Genomic DNA, 10,701 nt, shown 5'->3' with positions numbered 1-10,701 from the left:
TAATATTTATGATAAATATTAATAAATATTTCTAATAAGTATTTTTTACTTGGATTATAATATCTCATTAAGTATTTTCATAGCATTTACTATAATATTTACAATAATATTTATAATAAATGTTGATCTGTGCAATCTAAGACCACAAAAATATGTTTACAAAATATTAAAAATAAATATTATAAATATTTATAAATATTTTGTAAATATCTTATAAATATTATGTGCTGTTTAAGAAGTACGTGAGCCTCCGTGATTGTTAGTACGTAAATTACGTGTTCACGCCATATAATATAATTCGTAATTGAGATATAGATACCAAATGGAGTTGAAGTAAACGCAAATGTTTTGACTTTTGTGAGTCCTCTTCAATACGGAAGTCAAGTACAAACTGTAATGAAAGTGCAAGAAAGAACTAGCTATAAGTACTCTCCCCTGGTCATGAAAAATTTTTTTTAAATTATAATTTTCTTTGACTTTTCATGTATTTTTTTGTATTACAGATTATTTATATTTTTACTCTTTAAACCTTACACATTTTGATGGCATAATTTTTTATTTGACATTGCTTTTTACGCATATTTATTTCTGATAATGGATTCCAACTTGGATCTAACATATTCTTGATTCCTAATAAGAAATAAGTTCATTCTTTATTTTTTCTGCTGATATTTGTTATTTACTTCATATCATCGATCAAATTGGGCGTATATACATTTTTATTTTGTATAATTAACATTTTTTACTTTAATCGTAGCCCTTCATAGATATATTTTTTAATTTAATTTAATTTTTTTACTACCTATATTCTTAAAATTTAATCTTATTTTTACTCTTTTATTTTTATTCTCATTTTAATTTAATATTTTGTGTTTATCATTGTATTATGCGCTTTGTTCTAATTTATATTATTATTAATTTTTTTATGTTTATTTTTTGCTTTCTTTGCTAAATGTAAGATTGATGTGCTGAAGAAGTTTTAACACAGTCAAAACATCTATAATATAATTGTTCTTTAGTCTCTCTGTGTTCATTTTTTATTTATTTATTTTAGAATAAAAGTAAAGTCATCACTTTTTTCCTTATCTTGATTCGTATCTTTCACCATTTTAATTTTTATTTACATTTATCGAGCGCTTGATTTATTTGTTATTTAATATTTAATTCTTTTGTGCACGTGCCATTTACAAACTGTTGCGCGTGCTTATTCGAGTTGGAGACAAATGTCTTAAAGTAACCTAATTAACATGAAGATGTAATAAACCCAAGATATAATTCTTTGAATTGCGCAATGTGCATTTTGAAGAGACAACATTAAATATCTTGGATTATTGTATCACTGTGTACTCGAGACAAAATATCGTCTTTTGATTATATATCTACTTATACGATAAGTTAATAGAATCAGTAACATAATGAATAATACAATATATAGTAGCATTGGACGAATTATTTTATATTCTACACTGTCGTAAAATTTTCAAAGAATGAAGAAAACGTTAACACTACGTTCGCCATTTTGTTGGATTTATATTTGACATTTAAATGTCATTTCAATTAATTTGAACATCACAATATATATATCAGGAAGATTAAATATATTGCAGCATTCTGTATTATTTAACTGCATTAAGTATCGATTGAATGGGATTTCATTAAAGAAAAAATCATAAAAATGTGATCATCACGTATTTGTTTCCAACTTTCCATTGTATAAATAATAGGATTAATGTCTTATATTAATTAAAGGGGAAAATCCTATAGATGTACACAGCATTATTTATAAATAATTTTTGTTGCTGCTGATTAACGGCAGTAACGAACGTGCAATAACATTATAAGCTTATTGATATAAGTAATTAATCATTTTACAGCGTCGCAGCTGTGATATAATAGTCTCCTTTGGAAACGACGGGCTCTCTGAGACCGTCATGAATAATGGACGATAACAGTGGACAACAATGAGAGCATAAAAAAGCACAATCATTATTTTTTGTAATTCACATTTTTTTAAACCTTTGTTTATGTTTTACTTGTGCAAAGAGGAGATAAATCCTCCCCAGATAAGTGCCGTAAATTATAATGAGAATACGCTATTATATATTATCGAATTGATAAAATAACACACAATCGTTGTTTTTAGTTCATCAAATATTTCAGATAACACGTGAGTTTAAAAGACATCACAGAAATTCTTTTTTAAAGGAACAGTCCTTCTACTGATAAGTCTTTCTCTTACAACAATGACTTCGATGTATCAGAATGTCTTTTGAAATTCCAATTTCATTTTTCGATTATCTTTTTTATACTTTCTATCTCCCTACCTTCTTTTTTCTTAAATAAATCACAATCACGTTGCACAATCATAATCTATTTCGTGATCCACTTCATGGTTTGTATCATCTGCAATCATCATACATACAAGGGAATAATAAAATGTTTGTAGAAATTATAGCAATGCATTTTCGCAAGAATGATTATTGTTTGTAAACTCTTCTCTAAGGAATCTTTTCTCGGCTACCTTTAAATCAGACGCACAAGGTAATCGTTATCACATTTTGAAACATTGATAATTTCTCGTGCAAATATGCACTTTACGTATCCGTATGCAAACGTGTATTGCAATTACTTTTACGAAAATGCGCAGACACATCTTATCGGCCATAATTAGCTTACGGAAAATACGTCATGTTTTCGCAATAAATATAGGTATTGTTACAGATGCAACGTCTTAGAAATGTTTGACAACATTCTGGAATTTGCCACGATGCAAAATAATCACTTTTAAACAGAAAAATGAAATTATATTTAAAAAAAAAACAGATTTGCAGAGAAAGAAATTAATAGATTGTCAAATAATATAAAAATAATAATATAAAATAAGATAAATTGTTATTTTATGTCTAAACGTTCATATAATATATTTATATATATTTGCATATATTTACTTAAAACGGAATTCTTTAGTGAACGGAATTTTTTTATGGACAATAGTTTATTTTTAATATATAATATTGTTATTAGACAAAATATCAGATTGTGTTTATCTTCAAGATACTAATTGACCATAACTTGTGCGAGTCTCGAAACAAACTGATAAATAATGAAAGAATCATTTGTGAATAATTAAATAGTCAATGATTGTTACAATTTTGTGTGAATTTAAAATTTGACATAACATCTAAATATTAAAAAAATAATGCCATCGTTTACGTGTATGTGTTAGTCTCTTATTTGAATGAGATGGAAAGCTAGATATTTGGAATCGTATAAAGAAAAATATCAAATGCAGATTCATATAGTAAAAAACTGTAGTAGTTAAATATAGACATCAGTGTTTATGTCTTATCTGGGCCAAACGTTCTCGTCGTTTAACGTTTAATCCATGTGAGTTGCGATGTGACATATTTACGAATACGGCGTCAGCGTTCGTCAGCTGTAACAAACGAAATAAATGCGAATATTTTATCACAGGCCTATATCTCCACGACAAAATACAAAACAAGCCAGGAATACGCTTCTCTCCTTGCTTTTCTTATATTTTTTCTCGGTGAAGAAATAAGTGGTGAAGAAACAATGAATGTCAATGACTGATAAAGATCGACAATACGTGCTAGCAACTCTAACTAGTCTAAAAGAGTATGTTAATTCATCTTTTTCGAAACAAATTCAGGCATTCAAGATAAATTACGATTTACTGATCGTTATCAATAGACTACGATTCACTCATCGTTATTCCATCGTTACTCTATAGATTACATGTTTTCACGTTAATGCATGTCCACGACTCAATATCATTACATGAATTACATTAATCGTCATTATAATAAATAAACGTATTTATCCTGACGAAAATAAAAATCGAAGTTTTTAAAAAATGAAAATTGAGACAATGAAATGTAAAAGAAGTATAAACACTTCTTTTAAGCCCGTTTCAGACTACGAGTTGATGATTACGATTAACGGTATAACAGGTTCTATTTCAATCAATCACGATAACGAATCCTTCGTGGTTGATTGAAATAGAACCATGCAACTGTCAATCGTAATTGTCAACTCGTAGGCTGACACGGGCTTTACATTTTCTTATCTCAATGTTTTGCTTCCTAAAAGCTTCATTTACACTTCTGTTACTCCTCATACGATACAGATCATTTTAACAATATTGCAATATTGCAACGTTCCAGAAATATTATAGTAACTTCTCATATACAGCACAAATTTTATGGGAATGTCCTAGAAACGTTTAGAAAGTACGTCCTATGTCCTATTATACATATATATATATATAAATTTATATAAGGTCGTTTTCAGGACGTTCATCGGAGGAAGTGTGCTATATACCCAGCACACAATATTTATAAAATATTTACAAAATATTTGTAAGATTTATTTTTAATATTTTGTAAATATATATATATATATTTTTTTTGTGGTCTTAAACAAATCATAAATATGTATTATAAATATTATGAAATATTTATTGTATGTATTGTAATAAATGTTATAAAAATACTTAATAAGACAGTGTAATCTAAGTAAAAAATATTTACTGAAAATTTATTTATATTTCTTTATATTTATTATAGTTATTATATGAATAAGACTGAATTCGAAGGCTCAATTAAATTAAAAATAATATATAAATAAAAAAGGCTATGTTCGTTGTTTAAAATTTTAATCATATATAAAAATGAATTAACACAAAAATATTAATTTTAACATTTTTGCATGTCTCGGAAAGTCCACTATATGTCTTTAAGTTAAAATTAACATTTTATTTTTTATAGTATATACAAATAAGATATAAAACATATTATATGCGTTACATCTTATTAGTATCCATGTACGTTTAAAAGTACGTTTAACCTCTATTCCTAATTTTTTTTATTCTTCTAATATTTAATATTTATATCTCTATTCCTAATATTTTTATTTCATCGTGCGTAGGACTTTACACTCTTATTTTTATTTTTTCCAAGGAAGGAGTGAAAGGAATTTCCATTAATTATCGAATCGCAAATCTCAATCGAGTCATGATGTAATTTTGTCTTCTTACATCAAGAATCAATTGATCTAATTTAGGATAATAATCGCAATTCAATTCTTGAATTCTTCCAAGCTAAGATTATCATATCTAATTTACAAGAAAGGATACGTTATGCACTTTTAAAAAGAGATGATGATCCGGGGGCAGTAGAGAAGGAAATATAATTTTTATGTGTTGAATATATAATAGATATTGAATAAAATAAAGTTTCTAGAACATAATTTTTATATAAAATCCTAAGTAATGACCAGACATTTACGACCTCAAAAAGAACAATACATGTACTTTTTTAAGGATGTATCACACATTTCCAAATTAATGAAAAAGTTATGAAAAAATTACAAATTATTCTAAATCACATTTAAAAGTAACATAAAAAATTTAGCAATGGTTTACCATGGATTAAAAATTATTTCAATAATTAATATTTTTTTCTGTTCTATATAGAAATGTATGGAAATGTTATAAAATAATGACAAAAATCTCAATTTCATCGCGATCAGAAATTAGTTATTTTGTAAATAAACAAAACATTAATTTTTTTTAGATCTTTACAACTAATCCCTAAATCGCAACGAAACTTATAATCATTTTTTATACTTAAAGTACTTATTTATACATAAAATTGAAATTTTTGTTGTTTTTTCAATTTTTGATTTATGATAATAAAAATATTAACTAATAATATAAACAATAAAAACGTGTATTCAAGAAAAATAAGAATGTCATAAATTATTAGTAAAAATAGGTAAGAATGAGAACCATTACTTTTTTATTTTTTTATAATAATTTTTTATAATAATATTTTTTATAATAATAATTTGGCAATGATATTCCAATTTTTTATGATGATAACTTATAAAAGCTAAGATTAGGAAAATCACTTTTGTAAAGTAATTTATCCCCATTATGCGTTATTTATTTAAAAAAACGTAACTCATTATTTTTTTTTTGTAACGCATCGACTTATTGCTTTTACTCATTACTTTAACTCGTTACAAATAATGAGTTACCTTTTTTCAATAAACAACACGTGATGACAAGTTACCATTAAAAAATGACTTTTTCTCAATCATATAACTTTTAGTCACCGTCATAAAAAATTGCAACATCGCTACCAAATCGTTATTATAAAAAGTAACGATAAAAGTAACGACGTCAACTTACTTTCTATCCCTGAAAATAGATACAATACATTCGTAAAAACGTACGACTGGTAGCTCTATCCCGGGCGCGCCTCGCCGACGTTCGTGTTTCGCGCGTGACACTCGCAATCTATCGAGCGCATCGACCGCCGCCATCGCGCTGATTCGGGCAGTCGCGAGTCGTCTGCCGTGGCGTGTCGTCGCGGTTGGGACCTCGACAGGGTCTGAAAATTTCTGCTTGCACGCGGAAAAAAGTCCCACGCGGTCGCTATCGTCCCTCGTAGTCGTTCCTCGCGCGAATCCGAGTCACGCAATCCGTATATTTCGTCTCGCGCCGCGAATCGCCGCAGGTCGACGTGCGGATCTGCCGAGGATCTGACAGCAGCGGATCGACGACGGACGGGCGCAGTCGAAGATGTGCGGCGGTTTTACGTGCTCGAAAAATGCGCTGACGGCACTCAACATCCTCTACATCGTGAGTAGATACCCCGCAGACACGATTTCTTTGTGCGGCCCTCTCTCCCCGCTGTCCGTCTCGCTCGCGCAAATCGGAGCGAGACTTTTTTATCAATCGGCGCTTCCCTCTCTCGCTCTCCCGTCGACCGTCGCGCGCTTCGCCATCTCGCTCCGTCGTGATGTTTACGGGCGCGATGGAGCGAGGCTCGCGCGGAATTATCCGTGCGTTGCATAATTATGTCAGTCAATTTCGCGTGATACTGACATGTTTGGGAAGCCTTCCCCTCGCCTTCCTCTCCTCTTGTCTTTTCATCGGGACTGTGACGCATACGCGAGAGAGGAGATCGACTATTGCCCGTTTCTACCAAAGTGGATTAATTTTAATCTCTTGGTTTAATTTACTCTTCTTCTTTTTATAAACCTTGCCACTAGAAAAAGATGAAGATTAAGTTGAACCGAGAATTAAAGTTAATCTACAATTGGTAGAAACGAGCATATGGCTCATTTCCTGCTAATGCCCGTTTCTATCAACGTAGATTAATTTTAATCTCGGTTCAATTTGTTCATCTTTGTTTTAATTGTTAGGACTAGAAAGGGACGAAGGGTTATAATTGAATCGAGATTAAAATTAAACTACATTGGTAGAAACGGGCATAAGTAGGTTAATTTTAATCTCGGATTAATTTACTCTTTACATTTTTCTAATTCTTGGAATTGTAATGAAAAGTAAGTTAAATAAAGATTAAAGTTAATCAACATTGATAAAAACGGACTTATGTCTATTTCTAAAAAGATGATGAGTTAGTTGAACTGAAATTAAAATTGAACTATATTGGTAGAAACAGACATTTATCAGATAATTGCGTTAAGAATTGTCATCAATTTTGCTGCGATTATGGAATCACAGATTCCTCTTATTGAATATTTTATTCTTCTTTATCTTCACGTGTGTAGAAATAATTAATTGCTGCAAACAAGATCTGTAATCTAATAATTGGTACTTGGATTACGCGCAAGTCTAATCTGTCGGCTTCAGATCATCTGGCGTCTGTCATAAACAGAAAGCCAATTTTATTTTAGGAGATGACTGCAGTGGATGTTTTATATTTTAATTACTATTTCTTCTTGCAGGTTGTTGCCTTTATATTAATAGGAGTTGCTGTATATGGAAGGGCATCCGCCTTAGTTACGAATCTGCCTATTATAGGTGGTATTTTAGCATGCGGAGTGATCCTGTTTCTCATTTCTATACTGGGCCTGATCGGTGCCGTTAAACACCATCAGGTTTTATTGTTCTTTGTATCCTTTTCTAGCTTTTATGGTAGCAGTTTTGGTGTTAAGTTCATGAACGAGGATCAGAATTCTGATTTTATTTACTATTGTGATTATTATAAATTTGGTTTGTGAAGAGAACATTTATTCACTGTCAGCATTTTTTTCTCTTGGATATTGAAATTCTTTATCGTTACGTTTGCGTATCATTGTCGTTAATAATGTCTAATATGTTTTGTTCTTTATTAAATGTCTCATATGAAATGATTCTCGATACAAAAATGGATGTATATTTCCTTAATTGCATTTTACAGTACATGCTTATCTTATTCCTTTTGTTCCTGATTCAATTCAGCATTGCCTGCGCTTGTCTTGCTGTAAACACTAAACAGCAAGAACAACTTGCAGAACAGGTAAATATTTTCGTTTAGAAAGTATTGTGATTATATATTATTTGTAGAATGGATAAGATATTTAATAAATGTGTTTAGGGCTGGAGACGCGTTGGACCTGACTTAAGGGCGAAAGTTCAAACTACCTTTAACTGTTGTGGATTTAATAGCACTACTGATGACTCAGGTGCATCGTGCGATGAAGTCAATGTAAGTTGCGATAAAAGTGAGATATCCGCATGATAATATAATGTTATCAAATAATTGGAATCTTTTACAGAAAATTTGTTGTCAATCCATTGATCCACAAATGCCTTGTACGAGTACAACATGTCCACCGTGTATGCATAAACTGCAGTCTACCATTGACTATGCATTTAAATTATGTGGCAGTATAGGATTATTCTTTAGCTTTACGGAGGTAAGATTCCGCAAATAACGTCGTGGCATTAATCATGTACATACTATATTGCACAATTGTACGAAATTAAATATTGCACAGAGTATGATTTATTTGATATTTAAGAATTTTGTCTAATTAAAAGTGCACTATATCCATATTGCGGTTACCGGTTACAATGAAGGTACATACTTTCATTTTGTTAATGCTAACATGTGCGCCCGATTACAGTTTGTTGGTGTATGGTTGACCGTGAGATACAGGAACCAGAAAGATCCACGAGCTAATCCTAGTGCTTTCCTCTAGTCTAACACCATCGCCATGTCCTCTGTCACTTCATATGATCCTCCTAACAGATGGTGGGTGACCTTCATATATTGGTTGTGGTCTTTTGATCTTTTTTTTTCAGCATTATTGGTTCAGATATTCATTCGCTATTGTCATTCATAAGAACATGTAAATTATGTGCAGTATATAGCATGCAGCGATTTACACGATAGCAATATTTATTTGTATTTTTCTTCATGGTTCTTTGATTTTTTTCGGACCTTATAAATTTAAACATTTTCAGGTGATTGCAGCTTTCTTGGCAAGGCGTTATCGTAATCAATTAGATCCACAGGAAAAAGCTGCGAGAGCCATTTTTCCACAGCATAATTATTTATATTAATTCGATGAATACTCAGAAAATATTAATAATTTTTCTTTTTACTGATATACGTACGATACTTTTATCGATATGAAGAGGACAAACATCTGAAATTATTTTTTTTTTTCGATTGCCCGGATATTATGCAACATATTTTCCAAGGGCTACGATATAATATTTTTCTTTTAATGTATTAATTCTTTTAATTCTACGTAATGTAATGCTCAATAGAGACAAAGTTAATATATTTTTAACTGGGCAATCTTAGATTTTAGAATGAGTTAGACAAATAACTGAAATGTGTGCTCTAGTCATATACTTAGAACACTCATAACAAGCCTCAATGCGCCTTGTAGTCTAGTGACAGAAAAGTTCACGTAAGTATAAATTTCTATTAAATTTCATTGCATTATTTTCTTCAATAATCCGATGATAATGAAAGTTTGGCGATGAAAATCTAGAACATTGTCATAATGTATCGTTTAGTTCCACAATTCGAATAACATTCTAAAAAATATGGAATGACATAAAAAATGATATAAAGTATAAACATACATACTAATTTTTTTAATATTTTTTCATGAGAGAATGTAGTTTATCATGATAAAAGCATAGATAACATTCACGATCTTATCAATCATATTTTTCTCCTATATCTATATACGTAAATCATATTAGATATATATATATATATATATGTATAATTACATTTAATAACATCCAGAAATTTATATCTTCCCGAGTAAAAATTTTGTCATATCATCTTTGAGTGATTTTAGATAACTTTATATATTTTATGTCTGCGAAGAGATTGTTTTTTATATTTTAAAATATTCTACAGCGTTATAATATATCTTCTGTTATATTAAGAAATTGTAATCAAAATAACTCGAAGAAATTGTAATGTACTTTTACGTTAACAAATCATATCTAATTTGGATGAAACTTGATTTTCTTTCGACAGCTTTCATATGTTTGCTTATAATCACATGCCTATTATATAAAACATTATAAAAATTATATTTAAAATGTATAACCATCGAATTATTTATCCTACGGTAATGCTATCAGCGATAATATAAAATCTATCGAAAAATCTTTCAAGTTTCATCCATCAAAAATATCCAACACGAGTGCTTTGCTTGAAATTAAATTCTATGCTGATTGTGCACTCAAAGAAAACTTACGCATAATAAGCTGAACATAAGATGTCCTAAACAGCCTGGTGGGAAGTTATTGAGAAACTTTATAATAGTCTCGCTTTCTTGCACAATGCAGAGTTCTTAATGGCTCCTCGCAGGCTTTTTTAAGCTTTTGCGATCGTGAGAAGAAAAACA

The 10,701-nt window shown here is 29.9% G+C and overlaps 1 protein-coding gene across 2 annotated transcripts; it reads left to right on the top strand.

The window, feature by feature from the left end:
* The first annotated feature begins 6,331 nt into the window (after window positions 1-6,331).
* On the top strand, window positions 6,332-9,852 carry Tsp97E (Tetraspanin 97E). Of its 2 annotated transcripts, XM_018450000.1 has the most exons (7): window positions 6,332-6,670; window positions 7,783-7,950; window positions 8,238-8,336; window positions 8,415-8,525; window positions 8,596-8,736; window positions 8,947-9,074; window positions 9,287-9,368. In XM_018450000.1, exons 1-6 carry the CDS (start codon window positions 6,611-6,613, stop codon window positions 9,019-9,021), a joined length of 654 nt encoding a protein of 217 aa, XP_018305502.1. In that variant the 5' UTR covers window positions 6,332-6,610; the 3' UTR covers window positions 9,022-9,074; window positions 9,287-9,368. The 2 variants fall into 2 exon arrangements, with proteins under 2 accessions (XP_018305502.1, XP_018305501.1); XM_018449999.1 differs by lacking the exon at window positions 8,947-9,074 and having other exon boundaries at window positions 9,287-9,852.
* Window positions 9,853-10,701: the final 849 nt, after the last annotated feature.

Source organism: Mycetomoellerius zeteki, unplaced genomic scaffold (assembly GCF_001594055.1).
Source record: "Mycetomoellerius zeteki isolate Tzet28-1 unplaced genomic scaffold, Tzet1.0 scaffold252, whole genome shotgun sequence".
Classification (NCBI taxonomy): domain Eukaryota; kingdom Metazoa; phylum Arthropoda; class Insecta; order Hymenoptera; family Formicidae; genus Mycetomoellerius; species Mycetomoellerius zeteki.
Note: the sequence above shows the minus strand (reverse complement) of the source record. Positions and strands in the feature narration are given on the sequence as shown.

Excerpts from the sequence above, each read along its gene's own strand:
- Tsp97E (XM_018449999.1), top strand. The coding sequence starts at position 6,611 with ATGTGCGGCGGTTTTACGTGCTCGAAAAATGCGCTGACGGCACTCAAC. Across the intron at positions 7,951-8,237 it reads ATCAGGTTTTATTGTTCTTT|TACATGCTTATCTTATTCCT; the intron begins GTATCCTTTTCT and ends TGCATTTTACAG. Across the intron at positions 8,737-9,286 it reads TATTCTTTAGCTTTACGGAG|GTGATTGCAGCTTTCTTGGC; the intron begins GTAAGATTCCGC and ends AAACATTTTCAG.